The 25,405-nt window shown below is 35.5% G+C and overlaps 1 protein-coding gene across 20 annotated transcripts in view; it reads right to left on the bottom strand.

The window, feature by feature from the left end:
• The window catches only part of KIAA0825, a 462,961-nt gene that overhangs the window by 294,412 nt on the left and 143,144 nt on the right, over positions 1-25,405 (bottom strand). For all 20 annotated transcript variants that reach the window (XR_010156851.1, XR_010156852.1, XR_010156853.1 and 17 more), the window contains 3 exons: positions 20,946-21,136; positions 18,464-18,646; positions 9,014-9,124 (listed from right to left, as the gene is read on the bottom strand). Coding sequence is in view for 16 of the 20 variants with exons in the window: in XM_063810211.1 (XP_063666281.1) it covers positions 9,014-9,124; positions 18,464-18,646; positions 20,946-21,136 (485 nt within the window). In the remaining 4 variants the exon portion in view is untranslated. The remainder of the gene's footprint in view (positions 1-9,013; positions 9,125-18,463; positions 18,647-20,945; positions 21,137-25,405) is intronic.

Below are 25,405 nucleotides of genomic sequence, written 5' to 3'. Positions count from 1 at the left end.
GACTAGCAGAAAATTGGAATGGACTCCAAAATTCACAGCTTGGGAATGACACTCAGTGGTGCTGGAATGCTGTCCCTCAAGACTTGATACTTATTTTTAACCAACAACCATTATATGGTACTGTGGCCCCAACAGACAAACTACATAGATCTGAGAGACGAGGGGTGAAAGTAGGAGCAGCCCCTCCCACCAAAGATTGTGATAATCCACTTGGCAAATTTGTGCTTTCTATCGCAATAACTATAAGCTCTGGAGGAGCAGAGGTTCTGGTTTCCATGGTGGGGTGGGATGGGGGTATACACACCTCTACCAGGGGGACCATTTAGGATCCCACTAAACCTAAAGTTATAGCTGCCATCTGGTCATTTTTGGCTCTCCATGCCAGCAGTCTATCAGGCAAAGAAAGGAATTACTATGCTGGTGAGGGTGATTAACCCTACTTATCATGAGGAGCTGGGCTTGCTACTGCATAAAGGGAGCAGCGAAGTGTATATGTAACTCAAGAGATTCACCAGGGCATCTCTCAATGCTTTCATGACTGGCAATTATCACATTCAGAAGACTTCAGTAACCAAGTCTGATAAGGGAGTAGTAACCAGGAGTTCAGGTTACTTTGAGGATGAAGGTCTCAGTGACCCCACTGGGCAAGTAACATAAATCGGCAGAGATGATGGCCAATCATGAGGGAAAGATGGAATAGGTGGTAGAAGAATGTAATAATAAATATCACTTGCAGATTCAGAAATATCTGCAGCAGGGGGTACTGTAGCCTGTCCTGCTAAGTCCATTGTCATTAAGCTTAAATAAATGAATAAATTGTAACCAGCTATGACCCTGAAGAATCAATGATAGAATTCAGGGAACCTAACATAGGGAATAAGCAGATCTCAGTGGTGTAAAGGTTAGGGCCATAGAAGACATTCTCAATGACCCCATGTATTAATCCGTTTTCACATTGCTCTAAAGAACTACCTGAGACTGGGTAATTTATAAAGAGGTTTAATTGACTCACAGTTCGCATGGCTGGGGAGGCCTCAGGAAACTTACAATCATGGCAGAAGGCGAAGAGAAAGCAAGGCACATCTTACACGGCAGCAACGCTAATCTAGCACCTGAATCACTAAGACATTGGACAATACTGAATAACTCAGCCATCCTTTTGAGGAGCAGAAGTTAACTCCTTGGTGCCATTGACTATTATTGGTCCCTGTCTATAAGATATTGACCTATTACAGGGAGTTCAGAAAAAGTCTCCCCTAGCAACACATTCCTGACCCAGTAAGAAAGTGGTTCAATATTTCTTCCACTTTATCATACTTGAAGTAAGTCCTTTCAACATGTTTAGATAATTGATAAAACTTGCCACTCTCTGAAATATATAGCAGCTATGAATGATAGTTTAGTGTTTATGTGATGAATGCCACTGAGGCACTTCAGCTCATGGAGTCCTCATGACCCTCCCATGAGAGTATCTCAGAAGTTAAGGGAAGAAGATGTTTCAAGATGGAGGAAGTAGACTGTAGGACTACATGCTGTCTTCAAGAAGATTAATAAGACTGTATTGTATTTATGTCTCAACATCCTCACCAAAATATAAACTGTTTCATATATGGGGAAACTGAACTGAATCACTCCTAGGCTAACTTTCCAAAATCACAAAACTCAACGAGTATGCAAACCAATGTGAAAACCTATAGCTGTTTCCTATCATCACATTGCTGGCTTCATTTCTATATTCTGAATTATGTAATATATTTAAGCCACGATAGAAAAGACATAAACCTTAAGATATCTAGGTCCATATGCTAAATACCTAGTTCAGTTGACATTTTCACTTTTTAAAATAACTGTTCCATAGACACTGACTTCCCTCTGAAAATCTTTTCATACTGCTTGTCCATCCACACTCTGGAACAGCCATTTAAGATCTCTGGTGTTTCAATCTCTCATTACTTCTCTGCTGGCTATTGGCACTATGTCAATGCTTGGCACCTCATCAGAGCACAAGATCGCTAAGCTCTTTTCCTCAGTCCCGCAGAGCAGTTTTTCAGCAGCAGTTGGGAGACCAAAAACTCTTTTTGTCCTCCTCCCTAGATATTCTCTCCTGAGGATACTAGAAGTCACCTCCTCATTAAGATGGTGCTTCCCCTGCCTGGGCCTTACCACACAGATCAAATGTTCCCACCATTTAATATAGCACTTATGCAATACAATACTTTAATATAGCACTTAGGGGACACAATACCAGTTTGAATTTTTTTATTCATTCATTCAACTAATATTTATTGTTTAACTTGTATATGCGAAACCATGGAGACATAACAGTAAGCAAAAAGCAGAAATTCCTTATTCTTATAGAATTTAGTGGAGGACACATATATAGTTTAAGTGATCATACAAATAAAGATAAAGTAACAATTATAAAAACTCATTGAAAGAAAAGTAAAAATGCTGTTAGAAGTTGTAGTAAAAAGGAAGTTAACTAGTCTTTGGGGTTGATAAAAGGCTTCCCTGCAGAAGTCACATTTGAGCTGAGAGATGAAGATAAGCTGGCATTACCTATGTGAAAGAGAAAGACATTTTAGGAAAGGGAAAAGCATATGCAAAGATCCTGTGGCAGAAAGGAACATGGCATAGAAAGAAAATGTAAATGGGTTAATGTGTGGAAAGCAGAATTCACAGAGTAGCAGGTATCAGAAGTGGGTTGAGAAGTGGGTAAGAGTTACATCTATGCAGCTATTGTAGGCTATGCTAGTTTTTTGTACAGATTTAAGGATAACGGTGAATTCATGGAAGGTAAGCCATAAGTATGCCATGATAAAATGTGAGTTTTGAAAATAGATTTGGGTTTGAGAAAACTCTTGCTACAGTTGGAGAATATTATAAATGGAAGTCAACATGTACACAGGAAAAATGCTAGTGGTCACTGGAGTAGTTAAGAGAGAGATGATGGTAGTTGAGACTAAGGTGAAACTGGTACTATGGAGAGTAGATATTAGAAGTTAAAATTAATGAGACTTAGTAATGGATTTGGTGTGCAGGAGAGCAAAAAGGAGGTGTCCAATTGCCTCCTAAGTCTAAGTCTCTGGCTTCTACAATTGGATGGACGTACCATTAGCTGAAATAGGGAACAGTAGAAGAAGATCTGTTCAGAGGGGAATATCCTAAGTCCAGTTTCGGTTATGGTGAGTTTGAGATGTCTTTATGATTTCCAGGTGTAAATTTCAAGAAGGTAGTCATGTATGGTTGGTACCCATATATTATGGATCTGTAGTCTTAGGAGAGATTAAAATTAATGATATGGATTTGGGGGGGCACACAAAGAGTACAGGAAACATAGAATGTTATCATCATCAAGAAAAAAGGTTACAGTATAGAATACTAACAATGTTCAATATTTAATTGCCAGGTTAAAGTATATGAACCTGCAAAGGAAACAGAAAAGCAGCAACAGGAAATAAGGAAGACAAAAGTGGGTAAAAATCTCAGGAGGAAATCAAGAGAATACGTCAAGATGGAGGGAGTAGACAATGGTATCATATACTGTGGTCAAGTAGGCAAATACAATTGATTTCTTTACCAACGTGTGACAATATGAGGAAAGGGACTTTGTCTTAAATGTCATTGCCTGCCTCTTTCTTCACCATTGACACCTAGCATAATGCCTTACATGGAGAACATTTTTTGAATGCATTTATTGAAGGAATGATTAAACACATCTTGCTAAACTAAATAAAAGGAAAGACCCACATAGCATGTAATATGAATATAATGAAACCAAAGATAGCTTAATATTTTTAGGGAGGAAAATGTATGTATATAAATACAAAACAGGATTACATTGAATAGAAGCATAGTAGAAACAAAAAGCCCAGTGGAAAGAAATATATACAGCTCAAAATGGACTGGCCATGAATCAAAGCATCATGTTGTCACCATAAAAGAAAATTAGTAGTTAAAATGAATGGACTGTTTACTCACACTGATTATACTTCTTGGACTCAGTGTACAGTTATGACCTACTTAGCTAAGGAAGACCTGAAAATGCTTTTTTAAACCACATGAAGAGGTAAGTTTAGAAAATGATAAAAGGCATTATAATGCAACATATTATAATTGACTAGGACAGCATTCTTTCTTGAACATTTCTATGAATGCACAATATGGTATCTGTGTTAACCTTGAGATTAATACATTTTTCATATGTCTTAGCTTAATCTAGTATGAAACTGATTATCCTTTCTAAATCAACTCACGTTGTTAGCCTATACCACTGCTAGGGACAATGAATAGAGTACATTTTACTTACTGCTTTGAAAATATATTTATTTTCCCTAAAATAAACTCTTCTAAACTCTATTCCCAGGGTTCTAGGAGAATATGAAAAATTGTGCTTTTATCCATTTCATAGTTTTCTCTAGTAAGATTATAGACAAATTTATGGTCCATACTGCTATTTGTACATTTTTAATTCTATTTGTATTCTGAATTTCATGTCCTTTTTGTTTCTTTCCTTCTCAGCCACTTTTAATTAATTATCTTAGTTTATTTAATGTTGCTAAAAGCTGACTTAAATTCTTTCTGAAACAATGTGCAGGTACAAATAAGTAAGCAAATAGATGAATAAATTACTAAGTTCCTTCATGATATTAACTATTTCAGTCACCTCTCCTCTCGACCTTCCCTTTTACCAAAAGATAGGCCTAATATATTTTTTGTTTGTCATCATCCAACTCCTGTATTTCCTTGAACAGTTCATTTTAGTTGCTAAAGTGAAGAATAGAGTTTTGAAGGATAATTTTGGGGGTGAAAGACTCATACAGACAGCTGTTACAGGTGAGGGAAATGAATGGAAAGGTGAGATTTTTAAGGTCATATAATGGTGGTCTAGGAATCCCCATTGTAATGTCTGATAAATGCAAATCAATAACTTTAGTTATTTTAAAATTGCTTTTATTGCTGCCCTGGGTTCCTCTGATTGTACAGTGCTCTGAGCACACTGGATTATAAATCACATGGATCATGTCTTTCTAAGCAGATTATATGGACTTAGTTGAAAATATGACACCTAATGGGCAGGGGGGATATCGGTGAGAGTCCTCCTAACATAACTTGCATGGAGAATTTAGAAAGACAAAGGAGAGAACCAAAGGTATTCCAAGAAAGGAAACTGCATAAACAAAGGCCTGAAGCTGAGAATAAGCAACAAATTCAATATTAAAAATATGGAATAACTAAGTCTTAAAGACACATGAGGAGACTGACTTAACTGGAGCAGAGAAAACTCTCCAGGAAATAAGCCAGAAAACTCTCCAACAAGTAAGCCAGGAGTGACAGTGTGGGTGAAGCAGAAGCTACTACAGGTTTCTGAATGAGAGAGAGATATAATGAAAACAGTCTTTTAAACACGTTAAATAATAGTAAAATGGACTAAGGTTGTTATAATGGGGTGGAGAGAAAGGGTGATTCTAAGAGAATTTTGGAAGAAAAATGAACTAAACACAATAATAAACTAGGACTAGAGGAAGAAAAGGCTCAACATGGAAATCATGATCAAGACTGTATTTTGGAAGCATGTAGCAACACTGTTACTCCTAATAGAAAAGACTCCCTGCATGAAGGACAAGGGAAGAAGGGAAAGAAGGATCATTTGAAGACATCGTATTGAATGAAAGTGGGTATTCAAGAAATAACAACAGCTGGACATATACCGTTGGGGTATAGGTAATCACTCAAAGCTATAGATGCAGCACTGGAAATCATCTGTATAGAGGTTACAGGTTAAGCCATGTGAATAAAAGAGAAATCAAAGAAAATAGATTTTCTTTTTGCTTTTCAAAAAATGTATTCACAGGCCGGGCACAGTGGGTCATGCCTGCAATCCCAGCACTTTGGGAGGCCAAGGTGGGTGGATCACTTGAGGTCAGGAGTTTGAGACCAGCCTGGCCAACATGGTGAAACCCTGTCTCTACTAAAAATACAAAAAATTAGCTGGGCATGGTGGCGCGTGCCTGTAATCCCAGCTACTTGGGAGGCCGAGGCAGGAGAATCGCTTGAACCTGGGAGGCAGAGGTTGCAGTGATCCAAGATCGTGCCATTGGACTCCAGCCTGGGTGACAGAGTGAAACTCCATCTCAAAAAAAGAGTATTCATAATTAATAAAATTAAATTATAATCACTATAAAAACTTTGGAAAATATAGACAACTATGTAGATGAAAATTAAAATTGCTTGCAATCCTACCACCCAGAGATAAAAACTATAACCCCACCACTATATATCCTTTCAATATTTATTTTTCTATATGTACTTTTTTTGTGCTCTAAATATGGTAGTAGAGCATAGTTTAACACTTCCTAATGATGTCCCACCTTCCAATAATTGTTAATTCCCTGCAAAGCAAGAGTTCTCTCACCCAGCAAGTTTGGGGAATCTGCATACTAGATCACTCCTTTGAGACTGTCTTAGTCCATTTTGTGCTGCCATAAAAGAATAACACAGACTGGGTAATTTACAAAGAAGAAAAAATTATTTCTCACAGTCTGGAGGCTGGGAAGTCCAAGATCAAGACACCAGCATCTGGTGAGGCCATCTTGCTGCATCCTCACATGGCAGAAGAAGGGCAAGATAAAATGAACCCATTCCTGTAAGCCCTTTTTATGGTAATACTAATCCATTTAAGATGGAAAAACCCACATGATATAAATAACTTCCATTAGACCCCACCACCCAACACAGTTGCATTGGGGATTATATTTCCAACAGTGAATTTTGGAGGATACATTCAGACCATAGCAGAGCTAAACACTACATACTAGCACGTCAGAATCCCTACAAAGTTAAATCACAAAAAAGACCTTACATAATTAATAACTGACAATCTTATTTGTGCAGTAGAATGATTTTTCATGTACACCTGTTAACATCATCCTGAACTGCTCTTCCCTTTGAAAGGCGGGGGTGTGGTTGTCAAGAGCTTAAGCTTTAGAATAGAACAGGCCTGGGTTCAGAGCCTGGCCTCCAGTTTTGTTCTCTCCAGAATGTTGCTGCCTATACAGCACTTTGCACTCCATAAAAGAAGCACCTGAGTACTTACCTTACAGAACTAGTGTGAGGTTTTAAAAAGATAATGTATGTAAAGCACTTAGCACTGTGTCTGCTACACACTCATCACTCTAAAAACTGAGTTGGCTTTGGTAATTTCATCATTACTAATCTCAATTTTCCCCCTAACTTATCTACCACAATTATTTCTCTATGTAATTATTTTTCAAAACCCAGCCCTTTAATCACTCCACAGTAGTCTATTATGCCACTATTCCATACTGAATTGTTTAATGCTACAATGTAGAACATTTATTTCCATTTTTTCTCTTACAAATAATGTGCCGATGGATATCTTCATATATAAAACTTTGTCAGCCTCTCTGATTAATTGCTTATAGTTGATTCCTAGAAACAGAATTGTTAGATAAAAGGGCAAAAATATTTTTAAGTTTTTAATACGTATTACTAAACTGCCCTCATGAATTTGCATAAAATTTCATTTCCACTATGAGCTGAATAGTCGTCCCCATGTTCTAGTCTTTGTGTTAGGATAATAATGGAGATTGATTGCTAAACAGAACAGAAAGAAAAGAAATGTGCATTTTTGCTTGCTGTAGATATAGAAAAGAGAAAGAAGTTAATATAAGAATTAGCGTTTGAAAGATAAGCCCATTTCCATGCTGATTTCCAGGACTCTAGCTGGGTTGATCCGAGCAAGCTTGGAAGTGGAAGTCTTACAGAGTTACACCTAAAAGAGAATAACTCCAGTGGTTCCAGATATAAGATAAAAGCGGGCAGTAAAATAGGTTAAAGCAAATGTGATAATAACATGGAGAACAGATATGTTTATAGACTTAGGAACTCATCAAATGACACAGCTTGTTTGCTTGACTCACACTGTAAGAGTTCCAGTCGTTTGTTAGTTTTGCGACAATGAGTATTAAGGAGTTGGCTATTTAATTCGTAATGAAATAAAATATATTTATGGGCAAGATGGCAAGATATATTTACACACAAGATGACAGAGCATTGAGACTATTCTATTTCTAGGACTCAATCATAAGTAATTAACTAGAAATGTAGAGAAAGTTTTCCATGTAAATGAGGTAATAACAATACATTGAGGTCCTTGAAGATGGGGTCTATGTCTCATTAATGTTGGATTTTTCATTACCCATATGGAAATAGGCACACATTAGGCAAACAGTGTAAGTTTGTTGTGTCTATGGAAACTTCTGTATATGAGGTTTTCACACCCTCTATTTATGGGTGACAATCTTGTTCCTCAAGAGAGAGATATAGTCAGCTTAGATGGTAAAATAGCTGATAGTGTATTTCCAAGATGAATCAAGAATGTATGGGGATTAACAATATCTCCTTTAGCTGTACATGATATTTTTATTCTCAGATACCAAGGAAAGGTACTTTCCAATGTTATATTTAGCAAGAAATCAAACTGCCATTTCACATAATGCCACAAAATGCCATCAGATTACTCTGGAAGCACATTTCATACTTTAAGTGATTTTTCTTGTTTTTAAGTGCTGTTAATTAAATAATAAAAGTGAAAGATCCTACTCATAATTTAAAAAGTTACTACTCTCTCAACTTCTACCTAAGGCTCTGAGTTAGTTACATGTCTATGTTTGATAATTAGCTTGAGAACTGCCAAATCCCCAGTCATAGATCAAGAAAGACAAGTTTTAAAATAAAACTAAATTCCAAAAATTTACAGTTTTCCATTACATCACTAAAGCTATAAGCTAGTAGAATAATCATGAGGCCTATGCCTTTGATTCTTGAGCTAAGAAAAGAGAAATAATACTCTTTACTTACCTGCCAATTGTGAAAAGTCATAAGTTCTTTTTGTAAGATATAAGTTCGTTTACATCCATCGATAAAATTTCTATTAAATTTTAAAAGGAATCATAGAATTATAGATAGTATGGCATTTAGAGGCTCTCACCTGAGTAAAGAAGGGTAGAAATGTGATATGCAAGAAACCCAATATAATGGTTGCTTAAAAAATGATTTTAAGGAATCTGAAGCAGACTCATCCAGGCCATGCTGAAAAGTCCTAGGGAAATACAAATAATTAGTTTAGAATATACAGGAAGCATTAACTATGACCATTGAAATAACTTTTGATTTTTACTTAGGATTCAGTTAATGATTTTTTTTGTTTGTTTCTTTGTTTGGAGACAGAGTCTTGCTCTGTCGCCCAGTCTGGAGTGTAGTGGTGCGATTCCGGCTCACTGCAACCTCTGCCTCCCAGGGTCAAGCGATTCTCCTGCTTCAGCCTCCCTAGTAGCTGGGGTTACAGGCACACGCTGCCACGCGTGGCTGATTTTTTTTTTTTTTTTTTTTTTTTTGTATTTTAGTAGAGATGGGGTTTCAACATGTTGTCCAGGCTGGTCTCGAACCCCTGAACTCAGGCAATCCACCCGCCTTGGCCTCTCAAAGTGCTGGGATTATAGGCGTGAGACACTGTGCCCGGCTCAGTTAAAGATTTTTACACAAAATGGTATTGTGCTAGAATGGACAATGCCCCTACTTCATCCGCTTGGGATTTATGTTAATAGGTGGCTCAGGGGCCAGGTGGGCAAGTCAGCATAGCCATGAAAAACCACAAGTTGAGATTTAGAATTTTTACGAACCTCTATAAAACAATCTTTACACTTGGGGAAGGTGTAACAATACCATTATCATTTAATTTTTTAAAATCTCATGTTATATAATTTGTCATGACAAAACGATGAAGAATAGTACAATGAATATTACTTATGTTTCCCATGAGTAGTATTTTTATGTCCCATTGTTATTTTCTTCAACCTGGATCCAATAAATGCCAGTATTTGCTTCATTAATGTAAAAATGTTAGCATGATGGTACCTCTTTTTAATCTTTAAAGTGATTTATAAATATTAAATAATTAATTAGAATTTATAATTAATTTTATATGCTCCTAAGGATCTAGAGAGGGCTTATAAAGAAGAATTTAATTGTAAAATACATAATTATACTTTCAAAATTAAAACAATGTAACCCAAATATCTGATCTACGGCTATCAACAGTTACTGTAACATTTTTCTAGATTGGCTCAAATTCAACTCTAAATCTTGACACAATAGAAAAGGATTTGTTACATAAAATCTTTAGCAGATAACTTGGCTAGTAACAAATGTATAACAACAGGAGATTACATTTTCCTACACAGAGTTAAGAGTAATGACTGGGAATGCTTTAGAAATGGAATTTTTGAGATAGTACCATCTCTCTTTATATACAGTACAGGAGCAATAGTGTCTTTTGATATCCAGAACAGATTTCCATTTTGAAAATCCACCTTTATCTTTTCACTCCACATCTTGCTTCTTGTATCCTCATGCTTTTTCACATCTGACCCTTCTCTCCCCCTGGTTGTCTTGCTAAATAGAACATCTTCTAATTAAATAGACTTGGACATTTTTTAGACTTTAATATATCATCTCTTCTTTAAAAGGCTTTTTTTCTCACTAAATCTCAGATCAAAACAGAAATTCCTTAAATAGGCTTCAAAGTCAGGCTGTAATATTTCCATCCCATGTATTCCACTATGTGAGCTAGAGAAGTAGGCAGAAGCCAGACCAGGTACCAGGATATGTTTTTCTAAGGAGTTTGGACTTAGTACTGGCAATAAAGAATCACTGAAGAGTATATAGCATGGGATTAACACTAGCAGTTTTACATTCTAGAAAAATAACTTTAGCAGTAGTGAGGAGAGCAGGTTGGAAAGAGTCAGACAGGAGAGAGGGAGATAATGAAGGCAATATTGCAGTAGACAGGTCAGAGAGGATAAGACACTGAACCAAGGTAAGAGACAGGAGATAGTAAGTAGTAGACAAATATAAAACATGTTAAATTCACAGAACGAACAATATTCATCTCCTAATGACATGGAGTTGGTGATGGCATGAATGGGAAGATAGAAGGAGAAAATTAAGGAAAACGAAGAAGCTTAGGATACATTGCAAGTATTTTACTTAGTTTTAGGTATGTTAAGGGGGCTGCGGACATCCGAAGTACATCCAAGGCATCCAATAGTAATTTGGATTTACTGATACAGCACATAGAAGAGCTGTCTGGTTTGAAGATATCAGTGTGGAAGTCATCAACATAATGGTATAGCCATAGCAATGGGTGAATTCACACTACCCCCCAACCCCCCGCCAAAAAAAAAGGAACGTAAGATGTAAAGATCGTCAAAGATAAAACTCTGGAACATACCCACACTTAAAGGGTGAGGCCAGTAAAAGAAACATTCAAGCAAAACCAAGAAGGAATAATCAGAGAAGTAGGCCAAGACACAGGAGAAAGTGGTGTTAGAGAAGCCAAAAGAAGAGAAAATGACTGAATCCACTGAGTTAGCAATCAGGTATGTATGGAGGACCCTGCCCATGTTGTTAGCTTAGCATGCTGAGGGTAGAAGTCCAGTTGCAGTGCACTGAGTGAGTGGTAGGTATAAAAGTAGACAATGAATGAAAACTGTTTTGAGAGGGAAACATAATAGTAATGGAGGAACATTTTTTAATATAGGAGATGTTTGGGGGAAGGAGCCACAAGACAAGATAGAAAGGATGTTTAAAAGGCCATTAGTAGGAGGTAAATGCAATCAAGAGATCAGGTAAAAAGATTTACTTTAATTGGGAAAAGAGACATATTGATCAGAGAGTAATCAAAGGATGTAGAGGTGGGTGGAGAGAAGAATAATTATTAAAAACAGAAATGAGAAGTTAAAGTGCATTCATGATGGTGTGGATTTTCTTAGAAGTACAGGGACAAGGCCATCTGCTAACAAACAGATGGGGCAAGATCAGGGGCTTGATCCAAGTGGGGAAGGATGAAAAAAGGAGTTACCCAAGGTTGGACAAAGAGTGGAATTGCCAAAAGGTATAAAAGGAGAGGTGGGTGATATTCTCTAAAAGTGTACCAGAGTCTGGATACAGCCCAAGAAAGTGAGGGTATGAGGAGGACCATGCCACTGCAAGAGAGCTAGGAAAGGGAGGGTGCTGGTACAATGTGACAAGAGATACAGCAAGTGGCCTGGAGAGAAAGGCAGTCTCAAAGGAAGAGAAAGACTCAGAGAAAATGACGGGACAAGACATGGAAGTCTTGATGAGAGATCAGGAGGGACTGGAGAATGCGGACATACATATCTTTGTAGCCTTTCTCATAGCCTATGCCTACTTTCCCTCACACTTCTTTGATCTCTTTGCATAAAATCCCTATTTGTCTAGTTATCTGAGGGCCACTTCATTCCTCTAAGAATGAATACCTTACCTAGATGACTTCTCTGTCATGTTCAAGTAGCTCCATAGATTGCTCTACCTCTGAAGCTTCTCTGCTAAGTCTTCTCTGACTACCCTTTCTAAAATATATCCCCTTTCACAACCTCATCCCCCCTCTATGCCCTAATTTTGGTTTGTTTTTATAGGATTTAACTCTACCTCCAATCCCTTTCCATTTACTTTTTTATCTGCTCCATACCCCAAGGGTAAGGTCATCAAAGGTTATATAGAGGTAGTGTATGGGCACATGCAGGAACCGGAGCCAGAGAGCCTGGGCTTATATCCTTAACATGCTTTTATTAACAGGCAATGCTGATGGCAGTATATTTAGCCTTCGTTTTCTCATTTGTAAAATGGGAATTAAAATAGTAAATCATCTCACAGAGTCAGTATGAAGATTAAGTGGAATAATGTATTTAAAGGATTTAGCAAAGTGCCTTGTACACAATAAGTGCTCAATATAAATAAGATATCATTATAAGATAACAACAGTTAGAAATTGTCCTTAAAAAAGTCTATGGCCATTTCAAAACTGACATGAAATTCCTGATAGTCTAAATGGTTGCCTAGCTACAGTTTTATTCTCATGACTAGATAAAATAATGGAGGGTCTAAAAATAATGGCATGGTCATTTAGTACACAAATTTCTTAGATGACAAACCATTGGCAATATGGTATTTACCTGAGCATTTCTGCCAGTACCTAAACTGTTTTACTCCACTGACAGTTTCTCAGTCATACTGGTTATAGTAAGGTTATTTGGCTATAAGAGATATTATGGCAGATGTTTATGGTCTCAAAGGGAGTGAGATCTGTATGAGCATTTAATTCCACAGCAAGATCCCAAATTAGTTTCATTATTCTAGAGAGTATAACAGGGTGAAAATTGGCTCACAAGCCTCAATGGGAGAATGAAATTATGAGCTAGCTATTAGACAACCTCTAATGATGTTTTGGTATACAGTTAAAAGAGAGGATGCTCTAAATAATTCATAGTGGAGAGTAAAATACAATTGTATGAGCCATAGGATTATATTTTCCACGACATAAAAGAATTTTGATACAGCAAATTTAAATACTTTCTTAAAAATAAATGTCTATAAGTTTGAAGCAGGTACATTTCTTCACATTCCCAAATGAACACACTGTAAAGATGACTTTGCTTAAGGGGAAAAGAGTGAATTTGGGAAAATTCCTTGCCTTTGTCCTTCCTCCAACCTCAACTAGCTATGCCCCTTCCTTGTGTTAGCATCATACGGCCTCTGTGCCGACCATGCCAGCACTCTGTCCTAGATTCACTCTCTCTGGGTTCTCTGATCTACACCTATGTTGCCGGCATTCCTTTTTTCTTTAACAAAACTGATCAGCTCTTTGGGCTTATGTAGCCAGATGCTGAAAGGAGATAAAAACCAATGCACATCAAAAGTGAGAACAACTGATGAGCTAAAAAGAGTTAGCTGGGTTTTATGCTTCTCTTGTGTCATGTTGCTTTCGGCTGCCCTCCCCAGGAGAAACGGGTCTCATAATACGATGTTAATGGAATAAACCTCCATGACTAAATTAAGGTAGCCCAAGGATGTAAGCTCTATGTGAGTGGAGGGTCAGGTTAGACTTCTTGAGTCATCTGTGCCTGCCATGGTGCCTGGGCCATTGGAGGTGTTCAGTAAATAATACCAAGAGAAGACCACAACCTTAGAGAAGGCAGAATTAGTGTGAAACTGAATGACTAAGATAGCCCTGAGAAGCTTGAGATAACTGAGGACATGTGAACCTTTCTGATGGCCCTAGAATCACAGACAACTACCTATGAATACCAAATTCAAGATTTTAAACAGAATTCTAAGTAGCTACTTCACTTTCAAAAACCGGCATTATACCTGAGACTACAAGTTGTTGCCTAAATGTCATTAAGTAACATTTAAGTGCCTTGAATTTCTCATGATGAAAATAACTCTTTGAGGTTAGCAAATGATAATTTGAGGTTAGAGAATAACTGGCCCATAGTAGATTCATGGTAAATACATGGTAAAACAAAGAAAGGATGAATAAAAGGTATTACCAGACCTTGCTTAGTTAAAAGGAGGATGAGTGTTAAGGGCCATTTGTGAAGAGCAATTGTGGGTGGTAGACAGCCAAAGGGCAGGTTGAGAACAGGACACTAGGTGGAGAGAGAGAAAGACTGGACCTTGGGGTACACCAGGAACCAGCCAGTCGAATATTCTGGGAGCAGCCCTCTTTAAATTCAATGACTGGCTCTTTTGGGGTATTTTAACCTTATTAGGATGATATACAAAGCTGTTTAATTTTGTGTTTTTTTAAAAAATGAGATTTCCCTTTAAAAATAATGTTTACAGGAAGGTGGAAAAAGGGAGTCATTGAACCTAAACAAAATGGCTAAGGCAAGAAACTTCACTTTCTGGAAAATTTTGCATTCTGCCAGATACCTTTTTTTTTTTAAAAAAAAATCATTTTAAATGTGTTTAAATTTCCATTCAGTCTATATTCATTTTCACAACTTTATTGAGATGTATCATTCATATACCACAAGATTTACCCATTTAAAGTATACAATTAGATGGTTTATACTATATTTATGGAGCTGCATAACCTCCTAAGTATCTAATTTTAGAATATTTTATTCCCAAACGAAACCCTGTATTCATTAGCTGTCACTCCCCATTCCCTCCTCCCCTCAGCTTCTGGTAACCACTGATCTACTCTCTGTCTCTATGGATTTGCCTATTCCGGACATTTCTAATAAATAGAATCAAACAATGTGTGGGCTCTTGTGTCTGGTTTTTTTCACTTAGCATGTTTTTGAGGTTCATCTCTGTGGCAGCACATATCAGCACTTTATTCCCCTTTATTACTGAATAATATTCCACTGTATGGATATGCCACATTTTATGTATCCATTCACTAGTTGATGGGCATTTGGCTGCTTTCTCAGTGTGTTATTTTGAAAAATGCTGCTACACAAATTTTTGTATGGACATAACATTTTGAACACTCCCACACAAATTTTTGTGTGGACATAGTATTTTCATTGTTGGGCCATATGACCATATGCTCAACATTTCACATAAGCATATTCTACGCTTAACATTTTGGGGACCTGCCTGTTTTCCAAGGTGTGCCAGTCACTCCGGAGGTAGGAAAAGCAAAGGCCTATTTTATTTTCTGAAAGACAGTGAAATAGTTTCTTTTTAAACAAAGGGTAAGGCCATAACCTCGAAAGGCCTAACATTAGTTTGAAACAGAACTATAAACAGAGCATTGGAATTTGGTGACTAAAAAGCCTTATGAGTGACAACAAATGGACCCCAAGATGAGGCTGCTATTCCTTGGCTTAGTGATCTACCTTCGGGTATATTTCTGATGACCCTATCCTCTGCATGGCTTGTTGGCAGTTGTATTGAAATCCCACACTTCCATCTTATTAAATGTTGAAATAGCCAGCTTTCAAAAAGTTTCTACTATTAGGAGTTTTGATATAAAACATCAAAACATTTGGGTAAATATAGATATAGACATTAGATATACATATGAAATTTATTATCTAATTCTACTTTTTATTATAGATTTAGGGAGGGCAATATTATTTTAATTTAAAATAAAAAATATCATCAGCTTTTCTTAAATTACTTGTGGCAGATATTACATCTTGCTCATTGTTGTATCCCTTGTCTTCAATCAGAGGGGCTAAAGAGGCAGCAACATTTGTCGAATTGAAACTGAATTGCATTTACCCAAAATTCTAGTAATTTTTAACCTGCTACACATGAACTAAAACTAAAGTCTACTCATCCAAAATGCAACATATGAAACCACTGTGTGGGGATGTGTATGAACATGTATGTGAATATGCTTCTGAACCTGCAGTTCTCTGCCTTTATGAAAGAAATATAAGTGATAAGCACTTTGGAAAATACATGGTGAATATTTTCTGTTTCAGCATGTTCCTTTCCCTGGAGAACAAAGTTGAAGTACTCCTTTTACAACATTCTAACAGAAATCTATAAAGGCGAGCTAAAAAAGAACACATATTTTTGCAAACAGGTTTCATTCTTCCTGAAAAGACTTTAAAATCATGTATTCCTGTCCAGGGATTTCGTGGTCCTACGCGAAGTTCAGAAAGGAAAACACGTTCAGTTTATCCGTCAGAACTACTTGAAATAAAGGCAGTCACCTTCTAAAAGGGCATATCACATAGAGTGACAAATGTCAGATACAGTTTATAAAAATTCAATATTATTAACATCTGATTGCTACTTTTCACCAATTCCTCAAAGAATGTGGTTTAATTTTTTAATGTGAGATTCACAATTTTTTTAGTATGCTAATAGTATGACAGATTCGTATCTTGGATGTGTAAAAAAGCTCAGTAAGTCAGTAGAGTTCTTGCAACACACAAATATATTTTTCCCTAATTGGCAAAGAACATGTTGCCCTGTATATTTCATTTGTCAATACAAAGCAAAGTATATTTCAAAGATTAGATGTATAGTCTAGGAAAATCATCATGACATTTAAGTAAACATAAATGGATAAAACTTTTGAAATTTTCTGAACTGAGAAATATTTTAAAAGAATTAAAGTATATCTAGATTTTTGTTCATGCTTCAAAGCAATATAGTTATCTATGTTTTACATTAAGAAAAACCAGAGGCAGTGCTTAGCGTAAAATGTTCTGTAATCCTGATTGAAATTAGCAATTTAAATTTGCTGAATGAGGTTACAGTGCAATATCTAATGCACAAATCATAGAGATTTCAGTACTTGCATAGTTGTTAAAAATGTATCAAAAACCCATAGGTTAACAATAATGAATGTATGTTACATTATTATTAAAATATGCAATCTTTGATAATAATTTATTTGTTTTACAAATGCATTGGGGGGCTAAAATTTTTCAATTCATCTGTGACAAAGCATGAAATTCAATATTGCTCACCATGACCAATCCATGAAATTTGTCAACTTTGTTCCCGATTTTCACAGGGCCTTCCTCTTAGATGAAATGACCCACTGAACTGAGAGCACAGCAATTTTTTCATCTATGGTAAATCAGTTTAGTTTCCTAGGATTTATTATGGGCTTCAGACTTGAGCTTTTTATGATTATGAACCATTATGTACATAGTATCAACCATATGGTGATTTATCTTACTGTTTCTTCCCCTTTCTGAAAGAATGCTCCATTTCTAAAAGTAGCTCTCAACTTGGGTTGCTAGAAGGAACATTCTGTAAACAATGGGTTTATTGAAAGTCAGAGTAGGTGAAGCTGAAATAAAAGCTGTTAATTCTCTTAGAATACCTAATACAAATGTGTCAAAATGTATTAAAAATTAAGATTTGTATGTCGCTTTTACCAGAATGTTATGCAAAGAAACACTTGACCTAATTTATCCTTAGAAATAGACATATGTGAAATTTTTACTACCCATGAAGATACAATTATTTAGTTAAAAAATAAAAGTGACAATTTTGGAGGAGGATATAAACAAAATGGTATTAATATTTTATTATAAGACGTATTCTAACCTCCTCTATAACATTACAGATTTGAATTGAATTAACCAGAAATCAAAAGTAATTCCACATTTCTAGATTTTTCTAAATCTTATTTGTTGAGCTAAGTAAAATATTTCCACATTTTAAAAATGTAATTATTATTTCTATTTCCATTTGCCATTGCTAGTTGAGGTATATCTCAAATATAGTTTTCTTTTTCACAGAGTATCAAAAAATCACTGCGATAACCAGGCCATCAATATAATTTGATCATTTAAACAACCCAAATAGTGAAACTAAAAATGTTCCTGATTGTATTAGAACTTTATCAGCTGAATGGGATTGACCAATAGAAACATAACACATTTTCGGGCACTGAATTGCATTGAGAATTATGAAACTCTGTTGGTTGGTGTTAGTTTTATAAAATGGCCTAGTTCACAGTATCAAAAATGCACTTCAAAAGATTTCTACTTGTAACTTCACATAATTCCATAAGTGTTATGAAAATAACTTTGTTAATCACGTTATTATATATCATAATAGCTAAAAGGAAAATACATTTGATACTTACTTATACAATTCTGTTAATGGTGAAGTCAAAATGACTAATGTTGTAAACAGATTATTACAATGAGTGTGAATTTTAAAAATTTTATCATCTGTATGCTGATGAGGATTCAAAAGTTTCCGTACAGATGTACAAACTGACCATAACATGTTCTCAGTGCACATCAAAATTGTTGTGACATCAAGTCTGTTGGAAAGAAAGAAAAGAAAATCATGTTAAACAAAATAATGTTTCTGCTTGGTAGGCACTTTCATTCATATCTCTTGTACTAAGTATATGTAAGAATAGAAGAATTCAGTTAGATACCAGAACTTCAGAGATCTAAACCAAATAGAAAGTATCAAAGACACTCTTTGAGTTTCTAGGTGTTAGATGACCCACAATACCATTATCTTTAGGGATGGTGAGCTCTGTAATAGAGTTTTAGGAGTGCTTTTAAAAACTGTTTCTTTTACATTATTAGGATTCTGTTCAAGAAACTCAAGAGATCATCCCGGAAATTATACTGAGCAAAACAGAAGCTAGATGAGAAGAAAAATTTGCTATTATCCATGTATATGTACGATAGGTTAAAATTTCATGGCACAACAATTCTCCTCACTCATATGTAAGCTGTCAAAAAAAAGTTACAAGATTGGTAGCATGTTCTCCCAGCAAGTGGGAGATAAGAAGAAATGACAAACGAAGCTCAAATCAAGAAGCCTATAGTTTCAGAAATGTTTAACATTAAATAAATTTGTGGAAAATATGCGTATTATTTATCTTATTCATAGACTTATTTCTTTGTTTCCATCTTTCTCAAGTTTTAATAGGGACCCGAAGATCTCTTTAATTATTATTTTGGCATCTAACTAAATTGAACAGACCTCAGTTAGTTTCTTCTTTTATTTGTCTTTTACATTCAGGGTTGAAGAAATAGAAGATGAAAATTTTGAAGTGATAAGAAAAATACAAGTTTGAGGATCTTTTAAAATGACATTTTGGTCTCAAATTTACTATATAATAAATATTATATATTAATAATATATGACACATATATAAACCATATATATGGCTTAGTTATGTGACATTTGGAGGCTACTGGAATACTAAAAGAATCAATAATAGCCTTTATAAACGTTTAATTTTAGTTTGTACATGCTTTTCCTAATTGCTAGATAAACAATTTCTAATCCAATATATATGTAGAGACACACATACACAATCTGATTTCCATAATAATGGTGGTTTAGGACTAACCAGTCAAATAAAAATACTTATATATTTTACGTATAAAAACTAGAAGCAATAATTCTAGCATTGCATGGCATTTTTATGCAACCACCCAGAAAATAAAAACCAAAAGTCTCTATTGTACAGTTAATTCATTAAATATACTACCCATTTCTACTTATTTCATGAGGTAACAGTAAAGCTGATTTCACAAATATCTCATAATGACTTGCCATTTCATAATCAAAAGTGATTTATGCTACATAAGGAAAAGAATGAAGGTATTCTTTGCTTTCAAAAGGAATTTTCCATCTGTTCTTCAGAGTTCAGTTTTTTAAAAGAGTCTGGTCAGTAATTCAAAACAGCCTGTGCAAAATACCATATTTATGAAACACTGCAGCAGGACCTAAATGCCCTTCAAATTGCAGCATGCTTTACAAGAACATGATCAGGAAATGATTCCTCCTGCCAAAAAAAAAAAAAAAAAAAAAAAGAAAGCCTCCCGTGTCTGTAGGTTCCTCCTAAAATATATCTGAAAAAAGATGATTCTACCTAAAAGGTCTGAATCACATTATACAGAATATTTACAAAACAAAAGTCTTTTCTTCATATACATACAAGACCATTGTAGTCATGTAAGCACAATTCATATATTCATTGCCTAGATAACTCATAGAATTGTACTATAATTCAGTCTTATTTAATACTCAGTGACTGCTGCTCCTCATTTTCTGTGATTTCACATTTTGTTGAACTGGCTGTTAGTAACAAATAGTGAAAATAAAAGGAAAAAATAATTAGAATATATTAGGAAGAAAATAATTAGGTTTTCTTAATGAAGATAAGCTTCTATATTTAAAGCCTTAACAAAAAACAACTCAAATCCCCTGGTTGCCTAGAAGCTCAAATCAAATGTGTCAAATTGACTGCTCCATCATGGCATGGATGCTTTGGTATCAACTTCAGGGCCTTAATTTTCTATTTTTATCTTATTAACATTTGTGTATCTATATCCTAGATTATAGGACACCTTGAATCATTTTTTAGAAACAAGTGGGTTCTATAGACAATTTTAAGGAATAAAAAGAACAAACATTTTGAATCAGGTTTCATATTTCCACTTAAATAACTCAGGAGAATAGAATATGATTTCTTTTCAGATGTTAGAAACATGTTAAATATATAAGGAGTATGTCATGAGATTCAGAATTCTGCTTTATACCAACTAATGAAACTTTTCTTGAAAAGCAATGTTTTTCAGAACTTCAATTACCTTAACTGTGGAGTTCTTTTACGGCTGGGGTGGGCCCGAGCATATCTGGAGGCCAGTAGACTCAAAGATTTCTCCAGCACTTCCACTAGAATCTCCTGGGCTAACTTAGGAGGCAGAATGGTCCAGAGATCGTAATGAAGAGACCAGCAGAAATAATGCCACATCTGGATCGAGAAGGAACATCTTTCCCCCTGGCAAAGCCACCACACGTTAAACCATAGAATTACATCTTCTAAAATGTCAATTTGCTTCCTATGAACCTAATTAGTTCAGGCTGAAAGGAAATAGCTAAAGAATTTGACACACTAGAAGACCAACAAAGATTTTTGACAAGATGTAAAACATCCTTATTGACAAAGGAACAGATGTTTTATTTCGAGACTAGATATTCTAGTGCAAATCCAGATCACAAACATTTAACCTAGCATAGCCTTGATTTACCTACGCCTAGCCTAGGGTTTAAAATCTATTTTTAAACAACTAGCTTTGTAGTTGCTGAAAAAGCCATGCTAGCTTGTTTAAGATAGTGGACTGATTCTTCTAAAATTAAAATCTATTTAAATAATTTCAGTAGGTATATTTTTCTGAGCCTATTAGCATCATTAAGGTAATTTTATAAATGTTTCAGATTTCGCATTATAATGAAGTAACAGGAGTAAAAATAAACTTGCATACTGCATTCTTAGGAACATTCTTGAAACTAAGGGGGATGGGTAACTATCGAATATTATTACATTAGGCTATTTTGCCTATGGCATTTAAATAACAATACTAGAAACAGATACCACAATAGTCTGAGTTCACAAGATTTTCTAAAGCCTAGGCACATATTATCATCATGTCTTAGTATTTTTATGACACTTCATACTTTTAAAGAGTTATATTTTCATTCCTTTCCACCCCTGTACAGATCTCTTCTGTGTGCCAAATTTTCCGACTGCAGAGGAAGAATTAACAATGGCCAAGGCCAATGGGAACAGGCAGAAAGAAGAGTGTGGCCTCAAATGATTTACAAGCATTAATCAGGTAACACGTACTCTCAGGGAGGTATGCTAGTAGTTTCACCTTATTTTCTTCAAATCAGATCAAATGATTATTTGAAATAGGAAGATTAGAATGCATTCCTCAAGCATTATCTTGATGATGTTAATATATCAAAAGTTAAACCAGTAAAATTTCCCATTATATTCCAAGTGATTATCTTTTACTTAAAATTTCTGCTTTGTCCACTATCTGTATTTGTCAGGCAAATGTCATGTAAAAAAAAAAAAATCTGCTGTTCTCTTATACCAAAAGTTGATCATTTCTTATGTAGACACTCCCATTAGTATTTTCTTTATGTATTACTCTTCTGGTAGTTTATTTGATTACTAATATCTTCTGCAGCCAACGAAACGATAATAATTTATAGTTATTATCTACCGACTTTCAAATGGCATTTATAAACCAGTAGAATTTGTATTCCTTGGGTAAGAAACTTGGGCATCAAAATGTCAGAGTCGAGTTCAAATTGGAGGGGACTTCGGCCACTGGCTTCTGATTTCCTAATTAGATGTGCATCTAAACTCTTTAAGAAAAAAGAAATTACACACCTGTAATCCTAGCACGTTAGGAGGCCTAGGTGGGCAGATCACGACGTCAGGAGATCGAGACCATCATGGCTAACACTAAGAAACCCCGTCTCTACTAAGAAACCCCGTCTCTACTAAAAATACAAAAATTAGCTGGGCATGGTGGCGGGTGCCTGTAGTCCCAGCTACTTGGGAGGCTGAGGCAGGAAAATGGAGTGAACCCGGGAGGCAGAGCTTGCAGTGAGCAGAGATCGTGCCACTGCACTCCAGCCTGGGTGACAGAGCGAGACTGTGTCTCAAAAAAAAACAAAAACAAAACAAAAAAACAAAAAAAAAAAGATAAAAGAAATTACAAAATTAATGATGAAGCAGCAAAATTATAGTTTCTTATGCTTTCTTTGTCATGTGTTTTGATGAATACTTTTTAAACCAAGAAAGGAGTTTTAACGCTTGGTTCTCTCATACCCTTTGTGTTGCATATAAATTTAAGCAAAACTGACCCCAGTTGATAGTGACTAGCATGAATGATTTACACTAACTTTCCCTATGGCAATGGGTGAGTTCTTATTATAACGTGATCAAAATGATTTCTCATATTCTTCAAAATGTTAAAAACCAATTTCCTTAACAGCTACCATTTAGTGATAAATGAGAAAATAAAAGTAACTTTGGGCACACAGATTTCTTCCCTTAAAAGTAAAAAATACTCATTTTAAGACTTTTTAAAATATAAACTTCATGTTTACTTTAAAATATTTCAAACAGGTCTTTGTTCTAACAATTCTTTTTAAATTCATACAACTTCAATGTATGCAAGGGTTTTCATTAAACTAAATGTGGTTCATTTATTTTTCTGACCAGTTTCCTTATTTGTTGTCATTTCAAAAGTATTCTGCTAATAAACATCTGTTATTTTTGCAAACCCACTATGATGTAAACAGATGTGAGCTTTTATTTAGATTATATATCAGGAAACAAGCAGCTGGGCTTTATTATAGAAGCTACTCAATATTATCTTTGAACAGACAATTCTTTATTCTTTGACTATTGGAAAACACAAGTTCCTAAAACTGAGCAGATGTCAACCACCCTAAAAGCTTAATTTTAAACATGTAATCTGAACACCCACTGTGCCATCGTGACCAGCACCTCATCAGAGAGATACAGAACTCTGACTCTCTCAAGCTGACAGTTTAGAAAATGGAAATAATGTATCTAGATCTCACTTGCTATCACAAAACATGAGCAAACATTGCTGCATATCTTGTAAATTATTTTACTATTTCTTTACTATGCTCTGCGCATGGCGATAGGTTCCCTTGAGATCTCTATCCTACCCTTCACTTCCAGTCAGGCAGATATCATCTTTTTGCCTCTCAAAGCAGGCCTGCCAAAAACATACTAGTTCTGTTTCACAAATCAGTTGGAATAATGGGGACAGCAGAAGAAAGGGGTGCAGTAAGCAAGATAAAACCATGTCAGGTACTCCAGTTGTCAAAACAGTTTAAAATCAGTGCTATTTTTAGAAGGTTCTTATTTTTGATACACACAAAAAAGTATCACTTTATTTTTCTGAGAATAAATAACAACCACTAAGTCTGCAATTAAATTGTAACTACTGACCATGTAAGTATATGGAAGCTACAGTACCATGTAAGCACAGGGTAACTATCTGGTTATTTCCGTCTTTGAAGCTAAAGCCTTGTCATAAGATCTAAGAGCTGCATGTTACATGGTAATTTGTTGGTTTTTAAAATACTTGGTAACTTCAATAACAGGTTCTCAATGCATCCACTTATTTACACTGTACAACTCTTCTAGCTCCCAATTTGCATAAGAGGAAACATAATACTCCTATGTTGAACATATAGTGAGATGATACCTGTTCTTCACGGAAAACATCATATAAAATTGCTCATTAGTAGTACACTGACATATTGAAATAGTTTGAAACATGAGATGGATTCATTTTCAACCACTCTGTTTACTTCAAGGCAAATAAGGAAAATATGATGCTGCCAGGAGAGGGGAAGACCAATACTTTCATTCTTATCTCAGGCTACCAGCTGCACCATACCACTTTCTCTTTCTCATTCTGTTTGCTGCTTCCATGACTGTTTGAAGTATGTCAGGTTTGGAAAACTCTATATGGATGCTCTTGCAAAAAGAAAAACTCTCTGGGAAGGGCCTCTAAAGGAGAGATGAAATGGCCTTAGAAAAAGTGGAAAGTCCTTTAAGAGAGCTTCTTATTAGCTGCTCCTCTCTGTTGTAGCAACATTTATTATGATAATAACTCAGGCATAAATCAAACCACAGGAACCTTCAGTGCCTGCGAGGTGACAGGAGTGATTCTGATGAATAAAACTCCACTCTGTTTTTCTCAATACTCTATAGTGATTAGGACAATCATAAAATGAAAATCATAAACTTCAATCTAGAGGAAAGGGTAAAATGGAAAAGTTAATGAAACTAGGCATGGCTGTTGAATTTTTTTAAAAATCCTGATTACCTTTTATTAAGATATTATAAATGTTTCACCCTGCCCTGGAATCAACTTCAAGGAATTTCAAATATTGTGGTCTGCACATAATCAATGAGATTTAGGTGAAGGGAAACTAATGAAGCTTGATGATGAATAATTTTAATTGATCCTGGGTCTGGCTGCACTGGGAATCATCAGGCTTCAATTTGGGATTTCAAAACATGGCTAAATGAAAATAGGTAAACTATAACTGATCAGATGAGTGTTCTTTTTTTTTTTTCTGAGATGGAGTCTAGCTCTGTCACCCAGGCTGGAGTGCAGTGGCTGGATCTCAGCTCATTGCAATCTACGCCTCCCGGGTTCAAGCCATTCTCCTGCCTCAGCCTCCTGAGTAGCTGTAATTACAG

Source organism: Pan troglodytes, chromosome 4 (genome assembly GCF_028858775.2).
Source record: "Pan troglodytes isolate AG18354 chromosome 4, NHGRI_mPanTro3-v2.0_pri, whole genome shotgun sequence".
Classification (NCBI taxonomy): domain Eukaryota; kingdom Metazoa; phylum Chordata; class Mammalia; order Primates; family Hominidae; genus Pan; species Pan troglodytes.
This window is presented reverse-complemented; position numbering and strand designations above follow the sequence as displayed.